Source organism: Suncus etruscus, chromosome 11 (assembly GCF_024139225.1).
Source record: "Suncus etruscus isolate mSunEtr1 chromosome 11, mSunEtr1.pri.cur, whole genome shotgun sequence".
Classification (NCBI taxonomy): Eukaryota; Metazoa; Chordata; class Mammalia; order Eulipotyphla; family Soricidae; genus Suncus; species Suncus etruscus.
This window is the reverse complement of record NC_064858.1, coordinates 9,545,581-9,573,363: the sequence shown is the minus strand read 5'-3', so window position 1 is coordinate 9,573,363 and position 27,783 is coordinate 9,545,581. Positions and strand designations below refer to the sequence as shown.

Here is a 27,783-nt window from a genome sequence, read left to right as displayed (position 1 = left end):
CCTTGTGGTGTTGTCTCTGATCCCCCAGCCAGAACTGACTTCAGTTATCCCAGAACAAAATTCAGTATGGTGAAACAGGGCAGAGTGATCCAGGTGGGCTTTTACATGTCAAAGTAGATTTAACAGAAAGAAGAAGATGGAGAATGCCTTTGTTTTGGGTTAATAGTTGGGTATCATCTTAAAATTCCACCCATTCTGTGTAAAACAAAACAAAACAATATTTTTAGAAAGACTGTAAGTTTTGTTTTACTATTCTCAGTCAGAGGCTGGAACCCCAGATCAGAACTTTTTAAAAGTGGTTGTTATTTTGCATTGGTACAGTAAAAACTGGCTATAAAAGCATCAGAGATCAGATTGTGCATACATATATTCTCAAAACAATCAGCTTTTTCATATCCTTGTCTTATACATATCACAATTTTTTCATAGACTTCTCTGAATCATAAACATTAGAACCTTTCTGCAGATACATTTAAATGAAAAATTCTTAAACATTCTTATACTGAGCTCTGTAATACAAGTCTAGAACATCCAAGTTCCTTTTCATAAACTTCTCTAAACAAAATCACAAGAACATTTCCGTAGATATATAAACAGTTTGAAAATAAGTTTTTGTAATGAGTACTATAAGAGTCTATAGTATCCAAGTCCTTTCCCACCAATTTCTAAGGACAAAGACATTAGAACACTTTTACAGACATAATTTGAGAATAAGTTGCTATATAATATATACAATCTAACATCAGAACAGTTGGGAAACACTAGGATAGCTGAGAACTATTAAAATCTAACAACATTATACATTTTTGGGAATTGTGCAAACTAATATTAAATCACTAAAGTTGGATACAAAATTATCTGTTGGCAGTGGGTCATAGAATAAGAATAGCATTAAGATCTATACAGGTGGGGGCTGGCGAGGTGGCGCTAGAGGTAAAATGGTCTGCCTTGCAAGTGCTAGCCAAGGAAGGACTGCCATTCCATCCCCAGGTGTCCCAAATGGTCCCCCCAAACCAGACGCAATTTCTCAGCGCTTAGCCAGGAGTAACCCCTGAGCATCAAACGGGTGTGGCCCCCAAAAAACAAAAAAAAAACAACCAAAAAACAAAAAAACAAAAATCTATACAGATATAACAAACAGTTTAACCAGAACACACAGTTTATCCAGCAGTATAATGATGCAAATAGGATTGAGAGATTAACCTAGAAGCAAGTTGCAAGAAATTCTGAAAGAATTTGGATATCTTTGACTGCTTGGATTCTCCATCTTCTCCTTCTGTAGAAGGTCGCTGAGGTCATCTGGGACGGAAAGGCCTTCAGTTCCTGGACTGGAATCTTGGTGGAGGGGACCTGTTCATCTTCCTGCTGTTGGTTCCACTCCAGTGGGACTTTCTCTTTAGCTTCTATCCCATCAGTGACCTCAATAAGCTGCTGCAGGTTGGGGGCTGAGGTCCTCCTACAAAGCACCTTTGGCAGAAGAAAGACGGTGGACCTTGGGGATGCTACTCAGAGTCTTCTTCTCTCTCCCCTTCACTGTGTGCTTCTATCCCACCTGAGGGGTCTTCACTACTATGGATGATAGGGCAGCTGAGCTACCAGACCAGACCAGAGCAACATGAAGCTGTTCAAAATGGGGGCCATATGCACCAATGTTCTGGTGAAGGGCACTGTACACTCAGTTCAAGGAGTTCACCAGGATCAACTAGTTCACCATTGTTGGGGTCTTCTCAGGTCCCTGGATCCTGGGTCACTGTTCAAGTGCCAGTTGTTTAAAAAAACAAAACAAAACCACAGTTTGTGAGATCACCCAGGCACCTTATTTCTAATCCTCACACAGACAAGTCTGAAGAAGCAGGGTAGCGGCGAAGAATTAATAAACAAAGTTGGTCAGGAGAGTCATGGGGTCGGTGACTTCTCCCTCATAGTGTTGTCTGTGGGTGCCAAGCCAAAACAGACTTTTTTAATTACCCCAGTACAAAATCCAACTGGGTGGGGCAGAGCAGAGTGATTTAGGTGGGATTTTACATATCAAGGATATTTAACAGAAAAAGGAAAGGGGAATGCCATTGTTTTTGTTTTTGTTTAATAGCTGGGTGTCATCTTATAGTAGATGACTAGCTTGCTATTCCAGAGCTGGGTGGATGGATTTTCAAGGGGAAGACATGGAACAGGAAGTATAACAGGAAGACACAGTTTCTGCTTTCTACACTCAGTGACTTCTAGATCTCTGGCTGTTTCCTGCCTAGTCTGATCATCATTGGTGTGCTGTAGAGAAGTTCACCTCTGACACTCGCCCCCTCCTACCCTTGTGTCACTTTGGTTTTTTTTTTCCATGAAGTGCCCTGAGAGGGTTTCAGAGTCTTCCTGACACACATTTCACCTGGTGGTGGACATATTTGGAGTGCAGGGGTTAAGTTTCTGCATGGCTACAAACGTGACCCTCAGCCCTAGATGATGGTTCCTGTGGTCTCTGTAGGAAAATGTCTCCAGGGTGCTGGGGAGAGACTGTGTCTGCAAGAAGCGCCTCTGGTTAGACATCCACTCATTGTCGATTGCCAGCAAACTGGGATCAGTGGCCAGTCCCTGATCTCTCCAATTTTACTTTGATTTGGGAGTCGTAAACAGGTTTCTCTTTTTTGATTTTTAGTGGTCTTTTCCCACCTGAAAGTGCACAGTCCTTTCTCTTGGCCCCTTCCTGTTGCCAGCCCACATCCTTCTCTTCCCAGCATGCAGTAGCATCTTCACTGACCACTCACGCCCTGCAAGGCTTCTTAGGAATTTGGCAAGTGAGGCTCCTTTTAAGGAACAAGGATATATCCCATAGCTCCTGGCCTTAACAGTAGCCTCTGCCCTCCCTGTACCTCACTGGGTCCTTGATACCTACTTAGTGCTGGGGCCCTTCTTGTGTCTCCTTGGATGGTTGGCTGTGAGTACCGGCAGCAAAGAGTTAAGCGGCAGCAAAGAGTGAAGTGTCTTCAGAGCACCGCAGTTCAGCTGCCCTCCCTCCCTTGCTCAACCCTCTCTGCTTCCTCCTTTGGTTGGATTGCTCTGAGCTGCAGCCCCAGCTACTGTGCCCTGCCCTGCTGGCATGTACCCCTCCTCCTGTGGGCGCACTTCCTGGCATGGGGTTCAGCTATGTCGGTGAGATGGGGCCGGTTTCCTGACATCCCCCTCATCACAGTCCACTTCATAGGAGGAAAGCATGGGGAGGTAAGAGTTTCGATGGCCATATTGCAATGTTGTGGGGTCTGTGTGCTGTCCTGGGAGGAGCTGGGTGGGGCCCTCACAAAGGCCAGGATATCATATAGTCCGATCAGACTTTATGTTGGAAGAGCTTCATGAAGGTGGAGAGACGGTGGCTACCATACACTTTTGATTTCTTTGGTTCAAGGCCACACCCAGCAGTGCTCAGGCTGACTTTTTTCTTTCTTTTTTTTATTTTTGTTTTTTGGGTCACACCCGGCAGCACTCAGGGGTTACTCCTGGCCTCCTGGCCTCCTGGCTCTACACTCAGAAATCGCTCCTGGCAGATTTGGGGGACCATATGGGATGCCGGGATTCGAACCACCGACCTTCTGCATGCAAGACAAATGCTTTACCTCCATGCTATCTCTCCGGCCCCTAGCGCTGACTTCTGACTGTGCTCAAAAATTGCTCCTGGCTGGGTTCAAGGAATCATTTAGAGTGCTTCAATTTAACCTGGCCTGACTGTGTGCACAGCAATCTATCTCTTCTGCCACAGCATTTTTATTTATTTGTTTTTAAACTTGGGTTATGGCTTTAGTTTTTCAGAGCAAAATGTCAACAGTTTTTCAGTTGAATGCTTTTGTACCTGGAGAAGTTTTCAGCAAAATTTAAGTCAAAAGAAGGAAATTTTATTTTAAAAGGTTGAGTTTCGTTTATTGGTTATTTTTTATTAGTTGGATGTATTTTGTGGTTACTAAAACTCACCCAGTGTGATTTCCTGCTTTGTGAAGTAAAAAGTACTTTGTTTTTCTCTCTTCTCCTCCAGTTACTTTTGATAGATGAAGTGTAGCAGTTTGGCTCTTTGTTGCTGGGACTTGTTAATGAACAGACCTGGCAGATCTGGGTTTGCAGATCTGAGCTGCTGTGGTCCAGTCAGGGCTCTGAGGATGGGGTCCCTCTGCTTCCTAGTGGTTTGTAGTTAGTTGCAGGAGGAACACTCTGGACTTCAGTGGGTTCCAGACCAGACTAACACAGGCACCCCAATTTCTCAAAGCCTTAATTGCCCCACATGCTTACTGGAGAAAGGGACTAGTACTTCCTTTGAGCTAGTAACTACCAGGAGAGCGAGTCATGGTGCCATCTTCAGCGACAGGGTGGCAGAGCACTGGGCAGATAGGAGCCTGTCCTGGGTGTGGGGTGCTGGGGTCTGTACCTTGCACCCTCTTGTGGGGAGTTTTTAGATTACAACAGCTCTTGTTACCCCCTGAAACATGGGAGGCTAAAGTTGGTGATGGCGAGACTGCCCTCCTGAGAACTGTTACTCCTGGATCCTCGTTGTGAAAGGGAAATGCTCCATTTGGTGTCCATTTGGTGGGCTCTTGCTGGCCCACTCCCGTGCCCAACTTTGTTTGGTCCAGAGCATTTGCTAACCACCCTTGACCAGAGCCGGCTGGGTGACCAGAGAAGGCCTTTGGGCCCCAGGCTAACTGGACTCTTTTCTTTGTCAGGAGAAGGAAAAGGAGAAAGAGAAGATCAAGGAGAAGGAGAAGGATGTGAAAGAGAAAGAGAAGGACAAGAAGACAGTCAATGGCCACACGTTTAGCTCCATCCCCATTGTGGGGCCCATCAGCTGCAGCCAGTGCACCAAGTCTTTCAGCACCAAAGAGGCCTACACCTGTGCAGGTAAGCACTTCTCCTGCCAGGAGCTTTGGTCACACCCTGGCTCCTTCCCCAGCAGTCATTTGCCAGTGATTCTATATAGGATTATTGCACATCACTCAGCCCGAAGCTGCAGGGAGAGCTGTGTCATGTGTGTTGGCATTTCCATGGGTTTTGTGGCCATCTGTGAGGGCTTTGTTTGTGTTTGGGCTGATTTTCTAGGTTGGTGGAACCCATAGAGTTGTAGCCTTTCTCTGTGGAGGAGATTCCCCAGCCTGCCCCCTGGAAACAGCCAAGAGTACTGCCCCCACTGGCTCCTCCCGCAACGGGGCTGAGAGTGGGGTGTCTGCACATCCTCTGGGTTCACTCCAGAGTGCTCCTAATAAGGTCTGCCTCCTGCTGGTCCATCTCTGTGAAGCGTTGCAGGAAGCCCTCTCTGTGCAACCCTGAAAGTGTGTGTGTGTGGGGGGGGAATAACTTTTAGGCAGTGGAGCTAGTCTTTGAGTGTGCCTTTCTCTGTTGAAAGAAAAATATGGAGATTCCAGCCGTTCCCCAAGACCCAGAGGGTCAGAGGCAGAAGCTGTGCGGCATAAGACCAAGAGTTTCTGCTTGCCGAGTTTGCCTGTTCTTTGGTCTGTTGCCAGCTAGTAGTGGAAAAGGTTGAAGGTTGGACTGTTGGCTTTGAAGTTCAGAGGACTCTTCTCAGGGCCAGCTCAGTTCCCGTAAACCACTGTGTAGGGCCCTTTCTGAAGAACTTTGGAAATGAAAGCAGATTGCTTCTGTGAGTCGGAAATCTTGCTCAGAGAATTGCTTGGTCTTTGATCTCTGTCAGCAGTGCACTGTGGGTTGTGGCTGGGAATGTCAGACTGTGTTAGAGTTGCTGCACTTCTCATCTTCTCTGTAAATGTTTATTGGGCAGAGCAAAGCAGAGCAGAGAGACACAGCTATAACCTCTGCCTTGGGTTAATGGTGGGGCTGTGGTCCCTAAATCCTCGATACAACATTAGTATCCCTGCGGGCTGGATTCAGGCCAGTGCTGTGACCTGGTCCTTAAGGCTGTCCAGAAATGGTCATCTCTAGTCATGAGGTCTGCATGGGAATTCCTCAGAGCATCAGCTGGCTATGGGCTCACTTGAAAAGCTGCTGCAAGCAGGTTCCTTCTTGTGTCTATGGGTGGCTGAGGGCTCTGATGAGGTGCCTCAGCGGCTGCCCTGGTAGACTCCCCAGGCATGAAGTTGTGGGATCTCAGAGGTAGAAGGGCCCAGGGTGGCCTTGGAGACCTGTGCTGTGTGTGGAAGGGAGACTTAGCGGGCTGGGATTCGGGTTTCTATCTGTACTCATTGCCCATGGTCCTGGATTCCAAGCTGGCTGGGCTGCCCTGCTAGGATGGGTGTGCAGGACATGTCCTCCAACTACCTCCATTTCCTCTTCTCTGAATGAGTTCACAACAGCTTGAGCCTGGCAGGGGCCCCCTCTGTGCAGTTGTGGAGAATTTGCATGGGCACATTTGCAGTGGGGGCCAGTGATTTCTTTTCTGAATGGACAGTGCTAAGGTCAGGGATCACTGTCTTTGGGACCCACCAGTTAGGGCTTCCGGGGCTGGTTTGTTATTGGCTGACACCCAGACACTCGCTCTGGCTCTTTGAGTGGTCCCTCTGTTTCCTGCCGGACAAGCGCTGGACTTCTTGTTCTGTTCATCAGAAGTGTCCTCCTCCATGCAGTGCCATAGGCCTGCAGGTTGGCACTTGAGCCCCGTTTGAGAGTGGAGACTCTGCAGGTCTGTGCTTGCTCATGGCCCTGGCTTGCGTTTCTTTCAGGTTGTGGTGCTTTGGTCCATAAAGGCTGCCGAGAAAGTCTGGCCTCTTGTGCGAAGGTGAAAATGAAGGTAGGACATTCTCATCTGTCCTGAGCTGCAGGGGTGGGATGACCCCCTCTGGACTTTGAGGCAAAAGTGGGGTCCTGGGTTTGTTTCTTTGAATCTTCTGGTACCAGCTTTGAGGCCAGAGAAATGACACAGGTATTTTACTATGAAGCAACAAGTAACTAATGTGGTTGGGATTGGGGGATGGGGAGTGAACACATCTGACAGCTCCAATCTACATCCACTTGTAGGATGGCTGCGGTGGGGTCATCAGTCTGGGCCTCAGTCCTGGCAGCTCCTTGGGGTGCTGTGAGACTGGTTGCCCACAGTGTGGCTCAGCTTAGCCCCCGCTTAGGTCCTGGGCTTTCTGCTCGCTGGTAGTTTCCTCAGCTCACTCCATAGGAGGCCCAGTTCCAGGTTCTTGGGCTAGCCCTGCACACTGCCCCCACTAAAGTGAGGCCCATTCCTCTGAGTGCTCCTGAGAGGAGCTGACCACCAAGAGCTGACTACTAGGCACAGAGGCTGGAGTGGGCCTGCAGAACCTTGTTTTTCAGGGCCACTGAATCAGTTCTTTAAAACTGTGCTGTCTCAAGTCGCATTTCTCATGTCTGGCACGTGGATTGACCTCCCCTTGCTCAGTTCTGTCTCCACCCCCTTCTCAGAGTACATGTGACTCTTGCACGCTGGTGTCTCTCTGGGGCCTCCCACCTGGATGTGGCTTCATTAACACAAATTACACTGGCATCCATGTCTCAACAAGTGTGTCAGAGGGTGTGCCTGACCCCTATGGCAGGTGACTGCTCACTTTGTGGGAGAGCCTGGCCTGTGGGTTGGTCCTGGAATGGTGTCTTGACACCTGAGTCCTGCTGACCCCATGGCCTTGTGGGCCATTAGCTCCCAGACCACATCTTAGCTGTGGGACAGTCCAGGGCTACAACTCTGAATGGGAAGGTGGGAGGATCTCAGCTGTTGCCCTGCTTCAGTGTGATCCCGTGTTCTCTTTCTACTAGCAGCCCCGAGGGAGTCTGCAGGCCCAGGACACTTCGTCACTGCCCACAGTCATCATGAGAAATAAGTGTGAGTAACCCCTGATCCTCCCACCCCCAGTTCTGTCTGAGACCCTGAACCCACAGTTGAACTGCTTAGGGCCGGGCAAGGAAGACTGAGGAGACTGCAGCCTCAGAGCTTAGTGTTCTGAAGCTTCTAGAATTATATTTTGGTGTGAGGGGCAATGCTCCTGCCCTGTGTGCAGGCTGGGAGTGATCTTCCACTTTACCAGAGCCCGTCCTGAGAGAGAGAGAGAGACCCCAAACTGTACTTTCAAAGGGCTTGTCATTGCCATGTCCAGCCCCCAGCACCTCACATTCTCACTGTTTCATTCCTGATGGCATCCATACCCTGAAGTGTTGATTATTTACCTTGAGCTCCTATTGGTTTTCAGAGCCCTATGGAACTCACTCCCGAGTACTTTCCACTGAGCCTCCTATATCTCTCCAATCCTCTGCATTTGAGGAAGACAGTAGGATGTGGTCGCTCAGACACAGTTGGGCCTGGGCCAATAGGGGAGACACACAACAGCCTCTCCCCTTCCTCCTCCACAGCCTCTCAGTCCAAGGAGCGTCCACGCTCAGCCGTCCTCCTGCCTGATGAGACTGCCACAGCCCTATTCACGAACCGACGCTCTCAACAGAGCGGCTCACTCTCCAAAAGCATCTCCATTCAGAACATTGCGGGGTGAGTGGGCTGCACTGTGCCTCTGGGCCCTGCTCATGCTGCCCTTCTTGAGAGGAACCCTTTCAGTGCCATTAGTGGATTGGTTTGGACTCTCCAGATGAGACAGAAAATGGCCCTAGGGAGAAGAGGGCCCACCCTGGTGTGGGGTGGCTGCTCTGTTTGGGTTTCCTTGGACTAAGGAGCCATGTTGGGTTGGCTCCCTCTGGAAATCTGTTTCCATTCTTCCCTCCACTTGCTCAGGGAATTCAGCATGATAGGGCTCTCCCCTCCTTTAAACTGACTCCTGTTGGGGTTACTCTGGAGGTTGTCAAGGCCCATACCTGCCTGAGCTTTGCTGTCACCCAGTAGCATAGGCTGCTGATGTTGTTGCTGGTTGTAAGGTGGGTGGTAGAGCCCCATGGCCCTCACCTGGCTTAGAGGGATGCTTCAGTAAAGGACGCTGGATAGAAGACAGTGACTCAGGCTCCTGCCTTGCACATGGCTGGCCTAGGCCCCCTCTGGGAATGATCCCTGAGTAGAGCCAGAAGTGAGCTCTGAGCCCTACCTGCAGTGGAACATTCTTGACTTCTTGCACCATTTTGTTCCAGAGTTGGCAATGATGAGAACATATCGACCACCTGGAAATTTCTGTCACATTCCACAGACTCACTCAACAAGATCAGTAAAGTCAATGAGTCCACAGAGTCCCTGACGGATGAGGGTGAGAGGGCTGGTACTGGGACGGCAGGATATGTCCTCACAAAGCCCCCCAAGTTCCCTGAAGAACCTGTGATATCTTGTGCACTGGTGATTGGAGCCTTCATGGTTCCACCATGTCCATCAGGAGTCTCATGAAGTTGAGTGTAGTCAGACTAGAGGCGGGCAGTGCTCAATTCTGAGCTGCTTCAGAGACCGTCAGCTGGGCCCCGTCACCTTCCTGCTCACTGGGACCATGTCTTAGTTCTAGTGATGGTGGTGAAATGGACACACTCAACCACAGCCCGTTCATGTCTCGCTGCTCTCCAGAGCCCTGGGCTGAGGGTGGGAACCTCTAAGGGGGTCTTTGGCCTCTCCCAAGCCTCCTGTTCTGTGCTGACCATCTGATTTGTGTGCTCTTCTGAGGAGTAGGGACAGACATGAACGAGGGACAGCTGATGGGGGACTTTGAGGCTGAGTCGAAGCAGCTGGAGGCAGAGTCCTGGAGCCGTACTGTGGACAGCAAGTTTCTGAAGCAGCAGAAGAAGGAGGTGGTGAAGCGGCAAGAAGTGATATATGGTGAGATTCTTCTGTGTTCTCTGCTAAACCTTCTTTGCACCCATTCCACATTTACAGTTGTAGCCTGATCTTATTTCTGTTTCTTTCTCTCACCTTGTGACATCTCTTATTTCCGTTGAGTGGGGTGCTCGCAGGCCCGAGTTCCCCTCTCACTTGCCTTTGACCCGGGGAGGCTGGCAGGGGAAACCTGGTCACAAGGCCTGTCCCCCCACAGAGCTGATGCAGACTGAGCTGCATCACATCCGCACGCTGAAGATCATGAACGATGTGTACAGCCGCGGCATGATGACGGAGCTGCTGTTTGAGCAGCAGACAGTGGAACAACTCTTCCCCTGCCTGGATGAGCTCATCAGCATCCACAGTCAGTTTCTGCACAGGATCCTGGAACGCAGGAAGGAGTCACTGGTGGACAGAAGTGATAGGAACTTCCTCATCAGGAGGATAGGCGATGTCCTGGTCTGTCAGGTGAGTGGCTGTGGAGCTTGCTTTTCTTCTGTGTAAGTTAGCATGAGCTTCTGCAGCATGCTGGTGCTTCCTTCCCTTTGCTTTAGAAACAATGCACTGTGGCTTTACTGACTAGGTCTAGGAGCCACTGTTGGAAGCCACAGTTCAGGGATTGGGAGTGTGTCTGCAGAACAGTGCCATTGTCATGATTTTAGGGCATTTCATCGCCTGCCCAGACCCCCGCTCTAGTCAGAGCTCTGCATCTAGGGCTGAACTTGCCTGGTTTCCACGGTGATTCCCATTTAAATTTCTGAGGACCCACCAGACTGTTTCCAAAGCGGCTGTCGGCACTGTTTTTACTCTCTTGGGGCTTCACACATAGATGCAGGCTTTGTCCATAAGATGTGTGAGCTGGAATCCTAACCAGGGCTCTCTTTCCAGTTTTCCGGGGAGAACGCGGAGCGCCTGAAGAAGACGTACGGCAAGTTCTGTGGGCAGCACAACCAGTCCGTGAGCTACTTCAAGGACCTCAACACCAGGGACAAGCGGTTCCAGGCCTTTGTGAAGGTACTCCCCGAGCTGCCACCCTCGGACCTGCCTGCTTGTCCTCTGCTCACTGACAGGCATTCCCTCCCCTGCAGAAGAAGATGAGCAGTTCTGTGGTACGGCGGCTTGGAATCCCAGAGTGCATATTGCTGGTCACCCAGCGGATCACCAAATACCCGGTTTTGTTCCAGAGACTTCTGCAGTGCACCAAAGGTGAGTCTCCCTGTCACCTGTCTCAGGGGTCAGGAGACCGTCCCCTCTGGCCTTTCTACTTGGACCCTAGTTAGTTGAAAATAGATTCTGGTTTTATCTTGAAAGTCTTTTCCTTGAGTGAAAATTTAAAGCCTCGTTTAGACTGAGGCTCAGGTGGGAGTGAGAGCAAGAAGCACATCATGAGCCATCGAAGCACATGGATCTGGTCTCTTATGCTGGGTCAGAGAGTGAAGACTGGCTCTCTTTCACTCTCACTCTCACTCTTGCTTTCTCTCTCTCTTGCTCTTCTTCTTCTTCTTTTTTTTTTTTTTTTTTTTTTTTTTGGTTTTTGGGTCACACCTGGCAGTGCTCAGGGGTTACTCCTGGCTCTATGCTCAGAAGTCGCTGCTGGCAGGCTCAGGGGACCATATGGGATGCCGGAATTTGAACCACTGACCTTCTATATGCAAGGCAAACGCCTTACCTCCATGCTATCTCTCTGGCCCCCTCTCATTCTTCCTCTCGCTTGGCTGCTGTTTTCCACTGACTGGCCCCTGGATATGTTGGGGTGAAACTCATCCTCAGCCTGCATGCTCTTCTCTCTCTGGGATGGGGCATGTAACTGCATCCCTGAGCATCTGGTGCTGTCAGAGAGAGCACTGGCCAGGCCCCAGGGGTGCGCTGACCTGGGGGAATAGGGGTCCTGGGAGGCTAGCCCAGACCGGATGCTGCTTTTGTCCCAAGACAATGATGCGGAGCATGAAGAGGTGGCTCAGTCCCTGAGCCTGGTGAAGGACGTGATTGGAGTTGTGGACAGGAAAGTGGCAAGTTACGAGAAGAAAGTACGACTGAACGAGATTTACATGAAGACAGACAGCAAGTCGATCATGAGGATGAAGAGCGGCCAGATGTTTGCCAAGGAAGACCTGAAACGGAAGAAGCTGGTGCGGGATGGTAGCGTGTTTCTGAAGAGTGCAACTGGGAGGCTGAAAGGTGAGGCTTGTGGAGTACTTGGGGAGGTGGGGAGCCTGGTTTGGGGCCAAATTCTGGGCACCTGTGCATATGACCAGGGACACTGAAGCCTCTGCAGTCCTGACAGTACAGTGAGGTCAGAGCTTATGTTCTGGAACTGTAGCAGGGAAGGGCAGGTGCCTGGATAATTTGAAGAGAAATGTGAGCCTGGTGGAAAGAGCATGCAGGTTCACACCCATGGGCCCTGCAGGATGCATAAAGTTTGGGGCTGGGTGGGAGGGTAGCTCGTGGTCCTACTCTTTGTCCCTGGCACATGCTTTTCTCTGGCTTGTCCTTGGAGAGTTCTGTAGGGTGTCACTGGATCAGCAGGTAGCTGAGGGAGGCCCCTGTCCCTGGCCACTGGCATGTGGAACTGGGTGCCAGCTGCTGTGCTATCCAGCCATGGGGGTTGTCAGGAGTTTGCTCTTCTTGGACTTGGGGCTCTGTTGTGGCCAGAAATAAGAGTGCCAAGTCTGAGACTGCTGCCATCCCCCCTTTTCTCCACCCCTATGGCTGGACAGGAGCCTGCAGGTGTCCTGGAAGAGCTCTGTGAGGGTGGGGCTGAGGGTTTTCTAGCCAAGTACCGACTGTCCCCTTTGCACCCACAGAGGTCCAAGCAGTCCTGCTCTCAGATATTCTGGTTTTCCTCCAAGACAAAGACCAGAAGTACATCTTTGCCTCACTGGTAAGCTGGGCCCTGTGTGTACGGGAGGTGGGGAGTAGCAGGCAGGCAGTGTGGGGCTCCCCTTGAAGTTCCTTGGAGCATCTTGGGGATGCACTGTGAAGCCATTTCCACGTTAGGCTCTTATGTATGCTCAGCCCAGTGCACAGTGTGGTCTAGAACACTGCAAGAACCTTCAGGAACACAGGGGGTCATATAGTGGCCAGCAGGGGGCTAGCGTGAGCATTTCCTATCCTCTGGTCACCCTTGTTGGTGAGGTGTGGAGAGTCCCTTTGCCTCAGACCACCCACAGCAAGGTAGTGTCCCACTGTTGCAGACCCAGGCCCCATCAGGGTTAGAACTTTGTGTCCCCTGGATCATGGCCCTCAAGGTTAGGGCCCTGTGAATGCCAGATCCCGGGACCCCGGGATTAGGGCCCCATGCACACAGCTCATGGACTATCCTGCCCTATTCCTAGGACCAGAAGTCAACCGTGATCTCGTTAAAGAAGCTGATTGTTCGAGAAGTGGCGCATGAGGAGAAGGGGCTATTCCTGATCAGTATGGGGGTAAAGGACCCGGAGATGGTGGAGGTGCATGCTAGCTCCAAGGAGGAACGAAACAGCTGGATCCAGACCATCCAGGACACAATCAACACTCTGTGAGTTCATGTAGCTCCCTGGGGGTCCCCATGGGCCACCTTGGGTAGCACTGAATTTGTTGTGTGTGTCAGGAGCAGGGATGAAGATGAGGGAATTCCCAGTGAGAATGAGGAGGAGAAGAAGCTGCTGGATGCCAAAGCCCGGGAGTTGAGAGGTAAAAAGCTTTGAGCTACAAACCCAGAGCCTCGGTGGGGGGCTGTGCACTTAGCAGACTTATCCAAGGGTCCCAGGCCTTATCCCAGCTGAGAAACCAAATCTGAGGGCATCTTGGGTTGGGGGGGGGGGAGGTTTGGGGAGGAAGTGGAAGCACGTGGAAGCAAGGGACTTTGGCACTGATGTGGGGGTGGAGGGGCGTAGTGTTTTCTTGGGCCTCAGTACCCTGCGTGTCCTTCATCCTGCAGAGCAGCTGCAGCAAAAGGACCAGCAGATCCTGCTTCTGCTGGAGGAAAAGGAGATGATCTTCCGAGACATGGCCCTGCCTGAGGATGGCTCTCCTGGCCCCAGCCCACGTGCCCTCTTCCGCTCTGCCACCGACGAGGCGCTCCGAGGGGCCCCACTGATGAAAAGTGCCATCAGTGAAGGTTACTGTGGCAGCCCTGCTTGCTCCTATCCCATGCCTGTCCTTCTCAGGGCCCTGTCCCCGACCCCAGGGTGCTCCCCCCCGGTCTGTTCTGACTCTGCTCTGGGCCTTGCCCACCTGCTTTTGTTCCCGGTTGTTGTCTGGGAGCAGCTCTGAGTTGGGCCTTTCTCCTCGTGCACTTCTTACTCTTCTACCTTGTCTTTCTGGATGTAGCAGAAGCTGTGACTGGCTCTTCCCCATCTCAGTTTTCTGTGATGCTTCTGACAGGATAAAGGCCCCACGGTCCCCACTGCTGTCAGAGTGTCTGGTCTAGGATGAGAGGCTGGTGGCAGGACACCCCTTCTTTGGGTCCCAGCCCTATTCCAGCTCCCGTGCCCTTTGGGGATGTAGTGCTTAATGCTTAATGGGCACTCTCAGGCTGGAGGTGCTCAGACCTCTGCTCTGGGACGGGGCAGCATTCCTGCCTGTTCTCTCATCACTCACCTTCCATGGGGCCCTGTACTCTTATGCCTCTGCCCCATCACCCACCTCCTTCCACAGAAGGCTCCTTCCTGGCTCTTCCAGGAGCTCTTCTGCTTCTCTGAACCCTCCTATGTTCTTGCTGCCAGGAAGAGTTGGACAGGATCTGAACTCACTGATAGGTGAATGCCTGCAGCAAGCTCTGTCCCTGTTTCTGCCTGTCCATGGAGGATGAGTGGCTGTTTCTGTCCTCTTTTCCAGTGGAGATCCTTCAGAGCTTGGTGTGCGGGAGCCTGGGTGGTCCCCTGGGGCCAGCAGTCAGCAGCCACGCAGAGCAGGACGGTACAGTGGGCCCCGTGTCTCTGCCCCGGAGAGCAGAGACATTCGGCGGCTTTGACAGTCACCAGATGAGCGTGTGTAAAGGTGCGTATATGTGCCCCGCATCTCAACTGTCAGCTCCTGCCTTTTCTGCAGGCTTCTGGGGGAGAAGTGCCCTATGAGATGCCCTCCTCTCAGAGCTGTGTCCATGTGTTAGAAAACACAGGCCAACCATGTGTGTATGTTTCTTTAGGAGGTGAGAAGGACGAGGGGGATGATGGGCAGGATCTCAGAAGAACTGAGTCGGACAGCGGCCTGAAGAAGGTTCGTGTTGGGGCCATAGTGATACCACAGTAAGGATAGCATTTGCCTTGCATGTGGCTGACACCAGTTCTTGGCACCTCATTCGATCCCTTAAGCACCACCAGGAGTGACCACTGAGTGCACAGCTAGGAGTTATCCCAAGCACCACTGGGTATGGACCCCCGAAAAAAATAAGGTTCACAGGTGCTGCTGTGAGTGGAGAGGCTCCTGCATGACCTGGGGGTCTGCACCTGTTCCCTTCTGAGGCCTGTGTGAGGGTAGCCAGGCTGGCCTCTCTGTGGGGCTATGGAGCAGTCCTGCGGGGCCATAGTCCAGTTCCTCTCCACAGGGAAGCAGCTCAGCTCAAGGTCTTTGTGAATAGGGGCTTCCTCCAGAGTATGGGCCTGTATACAGGGTTGATGGTCCCTGCAGCTATATACTTGACCATATGGTGTCAGGGATCAAATGGGCCTCGTGTGTGTGTGTGTGTGTGTGTGTGTGTGTGTGTGTGTGTGTGTTTGTTTCAATCAGGGATCAAATGGGCCTCTGTGTGTGTGTGTGTTTCAATGCACTCTTGCTCTAGGCCTCCAGCGATTTCCCCAGGTTCAGCATAGATTTTTTATCTTTTCTTTAAATGTACTGTGCTCCATTGGTTTTTGTACCCACTTTACACTCGTTTCCTGTTGTCTAGGGTGGAAATGCCAACCTGGTGTTTATGCTGAAGAGAAACAGTGAGGTAAGGGTTATAGCGCTTGCTCCATTGTTGCCGGGGTCCCTCCCCTCCTCCCTCCCTTAGCCCTCACCTGATAGTGGGATCTGAAAACTGCCCCTAAAAGCAGGTGACTATGAATCTCCCTGAGAGGAGCAGACTGTCCAGAGTTTCTGGTGTGACTCTTCCTGGCCACAGGCAGTGAGGGAGGCCTTGGGGAGAATGCGGTTAAGATGTGCGACTGCACTGGGCCCAGCTCCTATACTCCACTCTGGACACTAGTCCTGCCCTCACCTGCCTGCTGCTCTGGGGGTGGAGGCACCCAGGGTCCCCTGCTCTGTCATCTGCATTCTTGGCTTCTGTGGAATTTGGGATTCTCTTGGCCCTGGCACCAGCAACCATTGAATACAGGGTCATTTGTGAGTCCGTGTCCAGTTGATAAGCCTCATCTCTGATCAGAACAGTTATGTTATTGTATAACACAGGCCAGAGAGAGGTTTCTGGGGGCCAGGCCAGAGGCCCATCTTCAACTGACACTCCCCCTGTCCCCTCTGCAGCAGGTGGTCCAGAGTGTCACCCACCTTCACGAGCTGCTCAGCTCCCTGCAGGTATGTCCTGGATTCAGGGTATGGGGCCCATGTGGGGTAGGGGTCTGCCTCATGGATGCTGCAGGCTTCTCTGCGCCTTTCAGCTCTCCCCCAGCCTTCCTCTTCTATCCGTGTGGCTCCTGTCTGGGCTTCCTGGGTGGCTCTTGCTCTGCCTAGCAGTGGCTGATGCCTGTGTGTGCCCAGGGTGTGGTGCTGCAGCAGGACAGTTACATTGAGGACCAGAAGCTGCTGCTGAGTGAGCGGGTGCCGGCGCGGCCCGTAGTCCGGCCCAGCTCCCTGGCGGAGCAGGAGAAGCAGCGCAGCCTGGAGAAGCAGCGGCAGGAGCTGGCAGAGCTGCAGCGGCAGCAGGCACAGCACCTGGATGAGCAGCGGCGGCGTGAACGCCAGTGGGACATGCGGGAGCGGGCACTGCAGGAGCGAGAGGCGCAGCTGGTACAGCGTGAGGACGAGTTGCGGAGGGGCCAGCGTGACCTGGAGCGGGAACGAGACACGCTGCAGCAGCGTCGTGGGGTCTACCAGGCTGAGCTTGAGCGGCTGCGTGTGGCCCAGAGACAGTTGGAACGGGAGCAGGAGCAACTGAGGCACGATTCAGAGCGCCACGGGCAGGTGCGTGGGGCCCTGGGAGGCCGACTAGAGCAGGGCCTACATACACTGTTGTCCACAGCACTGACCCACCCATCCACTCTTGCAGGCCTCCCACCCGCACACCAAGCTGCTGAGGATACCATCCTTCCTGCCCAGTCCTGAGGAGACCCCCTTGCCTTCCTCGCCTCCCATTGCCAAGTCCGGTTCCCTGGACTCAGACCTCTCCATGTCCCCCAAAAGGAACAGCCTCTCTAGGACACACAAGGACAAGGGTCCTTTCCACCTCCTGAGCTCTGCCGGCCAGACACATCGGACGGCCGAGGGCCAGAGCTCGGCACCAGCACCCAGCTCCACACGCCTGTTTGGCTTGGCCAAGCCCAAGGAGAAGAAGAAGAAGAAGGGCAGGGGCAGCCGCTCTCAGTCCAGCGGTGAGTGTGTCCAGGGTTGAGCCCCTCCCCACCTCTACTGTCCATGGAGTTCCCCAGAACCAAGATCTAGTGCTCAGGGCCTCCTTGGGTACATCTTGGAGCCCATCACCTCCCTGTGGGAACTGAGCAAGTATAGGAGAACCAGCCTATACCCACCACTCATGAACTTCCTGTCTTGCCCTTTGCAGATGGCCCTGTGGCTGACGAGGGGGTGGAGGGTGAGGAGATCTTCTGCTGACCCAGGAACCCGCCTGCCCATGCCTACCCCATGCAGCATTACCTGGCACCTGGCCCTGCGTCATGACCCATGCAGAAAGGAGTCCCTCAGGAGGCTTCTGGCTGGTAGCCTGGTCAGCATCAACAGGACATAAGCAAAGACCTTTTGCACTCGGCCAGATCTAGGCATTGCTCGTGGCCTGTCTGCAGACACAGGCCTGGCAATGTCCAGGTCCTGCTCGTCTCTGCCAGCCATGGGCCAAATTATAGTGCTGCCTTCCTGTAACCCCAAAGTCCCCTTGGCATCTGGTTCTCTACCCACTCTAAGGGTACTTGGAGGCAAGAACGTCATCTGACGGAGCCTGTATATGTTTTGGGCTCTTTGATGCCCCTCCTGTTCACTTCCCCAGCACCCTGCGATGTGACACTTTTTGGTTGTCACTGACCACTGGGAGGTGATGGCAGCCACCTTGCAGTGTTCCTGACCTGAACCTGGCCCATGGTGCCCGCCTTGCTGCTCAGAGAGCTGGCTTGTCCGGGGCCACGTCTGCATCTGGCTCCTTCAAGACTGTTTCAGTTAGAAGATCTGTTATTCCTTGTGTTTTGTCCGCGGGCTGCAGCCAGCACCCGTCTGGCCCCCACTCCTCTTACTCTGTTGGTCTGAGCCTGGGCCCAGCTGGTCTGTGCAGGCCAGGCCAGTGAACACGTGACATTTGTGTTCTTCCCCGAGGGAAGAGCCCCAGACTTCTCTGCTTTAACTGTGGCTTTTGGTTCCTGCTTTTCCCCCCTCAAGAGCATGGATCTTTGGAGAGTTCTCAATGAGATCTCTACATGGTGCTTTGAGGGGTTGCAAGCTGGCCTTGCAGACGGAAATGTACCCTGGTCTGTCTGAGATGTCTGTTTTCATTGCTCCTTTAGACTATTTATTGTGTGTGTATGTGTGTGTGCATGTATGTGTGTGTGCTTGTGCCAGCTCTGGGGTGGACACCCATCCTGGGAGCTGGGTGTGATCTTGGAGTTGCACTTGACATATGTCCTTCAGAACAAAACTAGTGGGTTGCTGGAGAAGCTTTGCCTCCTCTAGACAGCCCTAGCCTGTGCCTCCTGCTTTGTGGGCTGGAACCAGCACTGATGCTGCTTTGGTTTAAGAGAGATCCTCTCACTTTATAGTAAGCATCCTATAACTTAGACTGTGGGCAGGCATCTTGGACATCCAGTGTGCCACAATAAGGCCAGCTTTGGTGGTTCCTCTATGTACCTGGCCAAAGCCCAAAACTTCTGGGAAGTCTCCAGCACTTCCCCACAGGGACCTCGTGTAGGAAGCCATATCTCCAGCAAACTCAGGTTTCCAGATGCCCTCTAGGTATGTGGGACACTCAGAAACTGAGTTTCAGGGATGCAGCGGGCCTCCTGGGAAGCTGCCACACCTCACAATTCTGTCCCTCAGCTGAGGCGTGCACTTTGTGCCCTCGGAGATGGTTACTGTGAGCTGTTGCTGCTGCTTGGAATGGAGGAGTGCTGAGCAGTCCTGGGGCCTCCACCAGCCCACCCCGTAGTCCCAGGCCCTCAGGATTGGTTTCTGGGGCGACCCTCTGATCTGCTCTTTGTGGCCCTGGGGTCACCTTGTTCTCAGGGGCATCCCCTCCTCCCAACTCTGCTGGCCTTCGGGGGCCCCTCCCCTTGACTGATCTCTGCCGAATGGCCAGCTGACCTGGGACTCCCAGGTTTGGCTGGGGAGTGCACTGACTTAGGTCAGGAGACGGTTATCTCTCTTCCTGCCTTTGTCTCCACCCCACCCAGGCACTGTACAGTCATCTGTAATCATGTATAAAGTCGAACAGTTTCTAAACTGTCAAGCGTATCTGTTTTCTGTCATCTCCGTGGCCGCTGGGCCCTTCCCCTTATTTATCTTCCTTTCTAGTCCCTGCCACAGCCACTGTAACATCCTGGCCCCAGTTAATAAAAGCTCTCTACATCTCTACAAAGTGTCATAGCTCTGTTTGTTCATGGTGGCCAAATACCAAACAACTCTGGACAGGTGAGTCGTGGAGCTCAGGGAGCTGCCAGTATCTCCATGTGTCAGTGGGCTGCCCTCCACCCCAGTCAGGGTAGCTGCGGCTCTGGGACCCACATACCCTCTTCCAGCTGCCCAAGGGTGTGAGAAGTGGAGAGATGTGCCCTGAGCTGGGGAGGGCGACTTAAGGCACCCCACACTCATTCCTGCACTTCCCTCCCTCCTGTACTCACCTTCCTGCCTGCCCCTTACCACCCTGCAGCCCCAGTGTGGCCACGCCAGGGAGGCAGAGGCTGTCTCAGTGCTTTATTTCCTGGAGGGCTCACCCCGGGGTGAAGGGGAGCAGCACTGCAAGTGTTGTGTGCTCTCTTGTGTGTGCTTAGATGGTTGGGGCCAGGCTTAGGGCCCCCTCCCCGCCATTTCCCTGCACGATGTAGGGGGAGTCCATGGTAGTGGGGAGGGAGCAATGACTTGTGGCAGCCCTGGGGACAGGCCAGTGGCCCTAGGTCCTAGAGAGGTGCCTGGGTCTGTGGATGGTTCCCACAAAGCCATCCACAGTGATCTAGAGGTGCTAATTGGTGGGGAGCTTGGCTCCAGAACTCAGGCTCCTGGATAGAGCTGGCTACAGCTCCCAGCTATGGATGGGACATGGACTGTGGGGTCCTTCTGGAGAGTGCTAGCTCAGCCACAAGTTGTATGCACCAGGCCAAGGCATGGGAATACAGGGTAGCCTGGACACCCCATCACTTGGCTGCCAACCAAGCCTTGGGGCTGCTCCGCGCCAGCCCTGTGGGATCACTGTGGGATCACTGAAGCCAAACAATTGCCACCTGCTTGGCTGGGCCCAGACCACTGCCCTGCAGCCTGTCACCAGCCCTCTGGGCACTCTGCTCTGCCCAGGCCCTGAGGGCTGCATGGGGCCTGGGAGTGGCTCAAGTGGGCAGGTGGCGCCAGGTGCTGACGAAGGCTGTAGGGATGAGTGAGTAGGGCACGGTGGTGACACAGTGCCATGTGTCTGACATGGGGTCGTAGCAGTCCAGAGTCTTGCAGCGCTGGGTCCCAAAGTAGCCGCCCACCACATAGAGCTTGTTGCCTGAGGCCAGGGCGTGGCAGGACATGCGCTTGGCCGTCATGTCCCCGACGCGCGTCCACTGGTCTGTATCGCAGTCGAAGCGGTAGGCAGCGGCGGCTGTGAACTCGGTGTCACCACCCAGGATGAAGATCTGGCTGCCCAGCACTGCAGCAGCTGTGTAGCGCCAGGGCTGCGGGCACTCGGCACGGATGGCCCAGCGGTTCTCACTGGGGTCATAGCACTGGACCCTGGACACTAGGTCGCGGTGGATGCTGGTGCCCCCAAAGACAAAGAGCTTGAGCCGGGCGCTCACCACGGCTGCGTTGCTGACACCATCGCGCAGCGGTGCCACCATGGCCCACTTGTTGGCTGCCGGGTCATAGCGTTCCACCTGCTTCAGGGACACTGATGGGGAGGCGGGGAAGACTCCAGCCAGTGACGTGTGGCCCCCAACCACGTACAGGCAGTTGTCCAGCTCAGCTGAACCATGACCAAAACGGGCGATGAGCATGGGCGCCGCCTTGGACCACTCCTCACGCACTGTGTCATACACCCACACATCCTTGGAGACGCCATTCTCGGAGCCTCGGCCACCTGTCACATATACGCGGCAGCCGATGGCAGAGGCACTGAACTCCTTGCGGGGGCTGGGCAAGTCGGCCTTGGGCACAATCTCCTTGGCCCGCTGGTCCACCTGGTAGATCTTGTCGCACATGAAGGTCTGGCCTCCCAGGATGAGCAGCGTATGGCCAGCTTTGCGGGGCCGGGCACAGGGGCTGCTGACCACGCCGCCATGCTGCAGGATGCGGCTCTTGCAGCGCAGTGCCTCAGCAATGAGCAGCTGGGCAGCTGCATCAGCCAGCAGCGGGGCCTCCCGGGCCACAGCATCCCGCAGGCAGTCGGCGGGCAGCAGGGCCAGCCGCACGCTGCGCAGTAGCTCGGGTAGGTGAGCCTGGCGGGCCTCACGGTCGTGCCGCACCCACTGCAGGATGGCCTCGAAGACGGCCCTCTCATCCTCCGTCTCCAGCTCGTCGCTAGACACCAGGGCCCGCAGTGTGTCCTCGGAGAGGCTGGCAAAGGCCTCGCTGTGTCGCACCGCCTCGAAGTGACTCAGGCACATGTGCCAGGAAGCCTCCCGGAGCCGGCGACACTGGTGTGCGTCGGCCAGTAACAGCATAGCCAGGCAGTTGGGTGGCGCCAGCTGCTTCTCTAGGAACTCGGCAGCTGCATCGCGCACTTCGGGGAACTGCAGCATGTCGGCTGCCTCCAGCAATGACTCGGCGTTTTCCTCGTGGATGGCCACGCGTGCTGAGTAGGCGAAGTCCAGTAGCAGCTCAAGCACCTCGGGGTGCAGGCTGTCTCGGAAGTGCACGGCCTCGTCACGGCTCTCACGCAGCCCATGACTGAACATGGCCTCGAAGTAGCGGCTGGAGGCAGCCAGCACGACACGGTGGCATGGGAAAGCACGTTCACCAGCCCAGAGTGTCACGTCGGTGAACATGTGGTGCTGCCGCAGCGTGTCGAGTTGGGCTAGCACGCAGGCGGGGTGCGAGGCCTTGTGGAACAGGGTGACGTTTAGGGCACCTGTGCTGCTTCGGGACTTGCGAGTCTCATGGACGCTCACTGACATGCTGGGCTCACCTATGGGGACAGGACAGGATAGGCTAGGTCAGGTGTGGTGAGGTGTGAAGTGTGGTGAAGTGTGAAGGGCTGAGGACCCTGAGGAGGAAGATGAGTGCCTGACCCTCACCCCCACGTGCCTCCCCCTGGCTCAGCTGGGTCAGAGCTACAGCCCTGACTTTGGGGTGCTGACAGCCTGAGTGAGCCCTTGCTGGTACCAGAGCAGTGTGGGACTGCTCTGCACCCTGAGCCATGGCCAGGAAAAGTGGGGTTCACAGAGGAAGTCCAGCTGCTGAGGTAGGTGTGATCTAATCTAACCCGATCATGCAAGAGGCGGGTTTGGACCGGCACCTGTCCCAACTCACGCTGCCCGTACAGCTCTGAGTCCAGATCTGCTTATCAGCTGGACAGCTCTGGGCTCCCTGGGGAAAGGTGCTGACCCTTTCCTATTCTTGCTTGTCTTCTCCTCCGTATATTGGTTGACTGGGGAGTGATTATCCCAGGGTGGGCGTGAGCCCCATCTCCTCGCCTCATCCCCTACATCTGTGTTGCCTGATCTTTTTTTTTTTTTTTTTTTGGTTTTTGGGCCACACCCGGCGTTGCTCAGGGGTTACTCCTGGCTGTCTGCTCAGAAATAGCTCCTGGCAGGCACGGGGGACCCTATGGGACACCGGGATTCGAACCAACCACCTTTGGTCCTGTATTGGCTGCTTGCAAGGCAAAAGCCGCTGTGCTATCTCTCCGGGCCCTGTGTTGCCCAATCTTAAGTCCAGATCAGGCTCCTTTCCCCAGCCCCTGCCGCACTTGCTCAATCTTTAATTGCTCTATGCCCTCCAGCAAAGCAATACCCACCCCCCGCCCCCTTCCGTGGTGCTGAGGCTGTACTGTGACCTCTGTCACCAGTGGCCTCTGCCCCACTTCCCAGCTCTCTAAGAGAGACACCATGGGTCTCTAAGAGACACACCATGGGTGTGCCAGGCAGGGTGCCAGCACTGCTCCCAAGGGTCTGTGCCCCTGCCCCTCTCTACGGACACTAACAGGAGGGCTTAGGATGTAGTGAGTCTTACTAGGCTGGGGGCCAAGACAGCCTGAGGGGTTCATACCCAGTGTCCCTTTCTGCTCATAAGTATTGAACCTTGGACACCAGGGACACATGGACCACTGATCCCCTCATGAGCTTCCTGTCTCAACTATAGCTGGGAGAAGAACTCAAAAGGCCAAAAGTCAAGCTGCGGGTCTTATCTGCAGGCTGCACACCTTGGCCAAGGTCTGGTGGAGGGGGAAGGGAGTCCTGCACCAACACAGCTGAGTTCCAGACCAATGGGGCACTGTTGTGCAGGCTTGAGACAGTGGACACACCTCTCCGTTCCATGCCTCACAGAACTGTGACACACAGCGGGCCAGTGGGGCACTGAGAAGGCTTATCCAGGGGTCCATAGTCTGCTGGCCTCCTGGGTGTGGCCCAGCCCCCAACTGAGCGTTCACCCAGAAAATGCTAACCTTGCCCTGCTTTCCAGCTCTCTCTGCATCAGGCAGCTCTCAAGAGATGCTGCCCACATGATAGTCCTTCCTGGTTCTCTCACCCATTATAGGGGCACGAGGAACCACTGAGGGCCACTGGGCTCAGCAATGCTGGGGTGACCAGGACTCAGGTAAGCAACTGACAGTTGCCATCAGAAGATGCCCGTCCTTGGGGCTGCCCCGTTGTCCCGTCATTCCCATTGGCTGGATTCAGCCAATGCTTCCGTCCCAGGCTCTGATCTCAAGACACAGGCCTACTGCTGGAACAGTTACTGGGTGACACCACTGAGGGGAGGCTGGAGCCCAGGAACCCAGGGAGACATGAGCCCTGGCCCCACTGGGGCCTGGTGCACACTGCTGGCATGGTCCAGGGTGCCCTGGCACTGCCACCCAGGCAGGGCAGAAGGAAACTCCTGCTGCCAAGGTAAGGCTGAACTTGGTCCCCACTTCTGGCCGCCCCAGGCAGCCAGCCTTGCTTAGTTGCTTCTGAAAGTTCAGTTACTCAGATGACAAAGGAACAAAACACTCTGGGGCCTGCTGCTTGGGAAATTCACAGGGGTTCAGGGCCCTGGGCCAGCCCCATCAATCAGAGCTGTTTCCCCACAAACCCTGGCACCACAGTCCTCCTCCTAGCCACAAGGAGAATCCAGCACTGCCAGGCGTCCTGAGGAGCCCCCCACTCCCTGCTGCACACTGTCCACATGTCTTTTGGACAGCAACTGGGCTCAGTGACTGACCAGTAGTCAGGGCAAATTGCAGCTTCCAGAGAAACATACTGGCCAGAACATAAAAATAGCAATTGCAGACAGCAGGATTGGGATGTCCTGTGGGCTTGTCTGGCGCCCATGTGCATGTCCAGGGGGGCAGAGGCAGTGGGAGGATCCGGGGTCCTTTCCAAAGAGTCCTCTGCCCCCCTAATTGCACCCTTGAGTACAGTGCAGGCCTCTCCTAACCCCTTTGGGGGGGGTCCCAGTTGGTTTCCAAGCAAAGGGAAGGTACTCTCCTGGGTCCGGCAGGCTGCAGTCACATCCTATCCAGCCCTGCACCCTATCCCCAGCTTTGGATACAGCACTCTGGGGCCCTGCTGCGGGGGGGGGGGGGGGGGGGGCTAATTCTTTTTTTGAAACATATATATACTTTTTTCTTTTTTATATATCTTTTTTAAACACTGTGATTACGAATAAGATTGTAGTTGTATGATTTCAGTCATGTAAAGAACATCCCCCTTCTCCAGTGCAAATATATTTTTTTAATTTAAAAAAGTCATGGACATGTGGCCTGCAGACACACATACTACATGCTTCCACACATTCTTCCACAATCCCCCCCTTATTGGGGAAACTGAGGCTGGGTCAAGTGCTCCACAGGCCATCGGCTGGGGTCTCCTAGGACTGTGTGGGACTGGAGGCAGAAACCCCCCTTCCAGACACGAATGCCCCTCCCTGCTTGGCACAGCCTGGCTGGCAGGGACACTCATCCGACCGGTCTCACCGGAGCTCCTTGGCAAAGCGGTTGTAGCGGCAGGTGCCTGAGTTCCCAGGCCTTCTGCTCTGTGCCCAGGGGTATCCCACGGGCTAGGTGCCATGCTGCCCCACATCTCCTTGCCCTGGCAGCTTCGGAATCTAGCTGCCTGCATTCCACCTTATGCCTGCTCCTGGTAGGACAGGACACAGAAGCCTGCTTGTCCCTCCGGGATTATTTTGAGTGTGACTCAGCCCTTAACCTGGCCTCCTGGTGCGTGAGGATGAGCAAACACCTAAAACTTGCAAACTAGTAAGTTACAGAAGCCAAAACAACCTTTAAAGATCCTGCAGAAGCAAGACTGGTCCAGAGAGGTGAGACCAGAGAAGAAGCTGTGAGGACAGGCGGGTGCAGCCATACCCCAAGGGAAGCACCAACTTAAAGCTCGGAAACAGTCAGTTGACAGTAGTTTTCTCCTGGGAGAGAAGCCGGCCTTGGGCACCCCGATGACTAAAAGAAGAAACTCATGGGGAGAAAGAAGAGGGAAGAGTAGTTGGAGGAGGGAGAAAGAAGAGTAAGAGAAGGAGGAGGAAAGGAGAAGTAGGGGGAAAAGGAGGAGGGAGAAAGGGAGGGAAGGGAAGAGAAGAGCCACCCCCCACCCCCCACAGCTGGCCCATTGTCTGGCACACCCTGCCCCTTCCCCTTCCATCTGCCATCCCAAGTCAGCATTTTGGGTCAGTTTGGTGTCCCAGGACCCAGGGCCCAGAAGCCATACCCAGAGCCAGCCCAGGCCTGGGCCAGCTGCTCCACAGAAGGCCACCAAGGCCACCATGGGGTGCTGCAAGCACCAGCACCCCCAAGGTCCTGGGGCTCCCTAAAGGCAGGGAGGGCCCCTCTCAGTGGCCACAGACCAGACGCTGGGCCAGAGGGTGAACAACCCCAAACAAAGTCCCCTGCAGGGAATAACCTGGGATTCTGGAGTCCCTCCTGCTCCAGCAGGGCCACGGCCCAGTGTCCAACCACAACTCAGCCCAAGGCTGAGAGGCCAGAGAGGCAGGAGCAGGGATGGGGTGGGGAGCTCCGGAATGAGTCTGTGCTCCTGCCTCCCAGGCCCCTGTGAACCCCAAAAGTGAATGAAATCAAAGCACCGCACTTGCCTTACAGAGACCAAAGTTTGCCAGCTCCAGGGCTGCAAGGCCACCAGGCCCCACTCTACGGGGGTACAACTTGGGGGCTTTGAAGCAAGAGCAGGAAAGTGCATGGTTCCTCCCAAACGTCACCTCCAACTGAGAGGGGTCAGGGGGGGGATCCTGCAGGAGAAAGGGGGCCAGTTCAGATCTGGGGGGACAGTGACCCAAAAGGAGCCCAGGGGCCAGCAGGACCCCGGGTTGGGGGCAGCTGGGAGGCTCCAGATCCTGGAGAAGAAAGGGCACAAGGCGACTGACTCCCTGCAGCAGGGTCTCTGGGGTTGGGGGGTGTCTTCACCCCCAAAACCCACCCCGGGGTGCAGCTCACCCCACACAGACTTCGGGGCCTCCTAGGTCCAGGGGTGGGCCTGGGGGTGCGGCCTCCTCACCTCGAGCACCCCAATGCCCCAGGACCCGCGAGGGACCCCCCGATTGTGCAAGGGGGTGATCCTAGAACCTGGCGCACCCCCAAATGAACTCACGATTTGGGGGGCGCCGCCGCCCGCCGCTCCTCCTGCCTCTGGGCTCGGCTCGGCTCTCGCTCACAGGCCCTCGATGCCCGCAGCCCCGCCACCCGGCTCCTCCAGCCCCCCAAGATCGCGCAGCCACCACCGCCGCCACCAACAAACTAGTTTCTCCGGCTTTCCCGCCCCACCTCCCGGCCCCGCATTCGCAGCGGCCAATCAGAGGCGGCGCCCGTGTGATTGACGGCTTCCCGGGCCAGTCGCTACTCCCCGGAGGCGGGAAAGGGGCGTGGCCAGCGCTGTGTTGGGGCGAGTGGGTGGAGCCAGCGAGGAGGAGGCCCGAGGCCCGAGTCTTAAAGGGGCCGCACCCGCCAGGCACCGGTCCGGGTGGGGGAAGGGAAACTACCGGAAACCGGCGGGGAGCGCCCCGCTTTCCTGATTGCGCGTGTGGATCCGGTCTGCGGTGCCGCAAGGCGCGTTGCACAAGTGTTCGGGACAGACACCCTTTCTGCTTCCCTCTGGGTGTGTGTGGCTGAGTGTGGGGGGAGCTGCGCAGGCACCCGAGCCCCATCTGGTCTTGCAAAGTGTGTTTTCAGCTCCCCCCCCCCCTCGGTTCTCACTGAAGTTTCCTTTGTAAGCCAAGCTGCAAATGTTCATCCACCCACTTACCCATCCACTCATGTTTCTGTCCGCTGATCCCACCCTTGGGTTCGTCCACCCTCCATCCATCCATCCATCCATCCATCCACCCATCCACCCACCCATCCATCCATCCATCCATCCATCCATCCATCCATCCATCCATCCATCCATCCATCCATCCATCCATCCATCCATCCATCCATCCATCCACCCACCCATCTATCCATCCATCCATCCATCCATCCACCCACTCACCCATCTATCCATCCATCCATCCACCCACCCACTCATCTATCCATCCACCCGTCCATTCAGCCCCTCGACCCACCTATCCATCTATCCACTCTCTCATCATCCACCCACCCACCCCACTCATCCACCCACCCA

The 27,783-nt window shown here is 54.7% G+C and overlaps 2 protein-coding genes across 2 annotated transcripts in view; one reads left to right on the top strand and one right to left on the bottom strand.

Annotated features, from left to right (window-relative positions):
• Positions 1-18,307, top strand: part of AKAP13 (A-kinase anchoring protein 13) — a 102,539-nt gene extending 84,232 nt beyond the window's left edge. The window contains exons 16-36 of the mRNA XM_049783243.1: positions 4,695-4,869; positions 6,663-6,730; positions 7,717-7,783; positions 8,308-8,440; positions 9,028-9,140; positions 9,548-9,694; positions 9,909-10,159; positions 10,580-10,705; positions 10,780-10,897; positions 11,621-11,869; positions 12,496-12,572; positions 13,027-13,208; positions 13,281-13,363; positions 13,611-13,790; positions 14,510-14,671; positions 14,820-14,890; positions 15,561-15,605; positions 16,136-16,186; positions 16,370-16,792; positions 16,878-17,199; positions 17,388-18,307. Coding sequence (XP_049639200.1) covers positions 4,695-4,869; positions 6,663-6,730; positions 7,717-7,783; positions 8,308-8,440; positions 9,028-9,140; positions 9,548-9,694; positions 9,909-10,159; positions 10,580-10,705; positions 10,780-10,897; positions 11,621-11,869; positions 12,496-12,572; positions 13,027-13,208; positions 13,281-13,363; positions 13,611-13,790; positions 14,510-14,671; positions 14,820-14,890; positions 15,561-15,605; positions 16,136-16,186; positions 16,370-16,792; positions 16,878-17,199; positions 17,388-17,437 — 3,093 coding nt within the window. The 3' untranslated portion in view covers positions 17,438-18,307. The remainder of the gene's footprint in view (positions 1-4,694; positions 4,870-6,662; positions 6,731-7,716; positions 7,784-8,307; positions 8,441-9,027; positions 9,141-9,547; positions 9,695-9,908; positions 10,160-10,579; positions 10,706-10,779; positions 10,898-11,620; positions 11,870-12,495; positions 12,573-13,026; positions 13,209-13,280; positions 13,364-13,610; positions 13,791-14,509; positions 14,672-14,819; positions 14,891-15,560; positions 15,606-16,135; positions 16,187-16,369; positions 16,793-16,877; positions 17,200-17,387) is intronic.
• Positions 18,308-19,722: 1,415 nt separating this feature from the next.
• Positions 19,723-26,886, bottom strand: KLHL25 (kelch like family member 25). Its single transcript, XM_049783253.1, has 2 exons — positions 26,769-26,886; positions 19,723-22,137 (listed from the first exon to the last, which is right to left on the bottom strand). Exon 2 carries the CDS (start codon positions 22,129-22,131, stop codon positions 20,362-20,364), a length of 1,770 nt encoding a protein of 589 aa, XP_049639210.1. The 5' UTR covers positions 22,132-22,137; positions 26,769-26,886; the 3' UTR covers positions 19,723-20,361.
• Between the last annotated feature and the right edge of the window lie 897 nt (positions 26,887-27,783).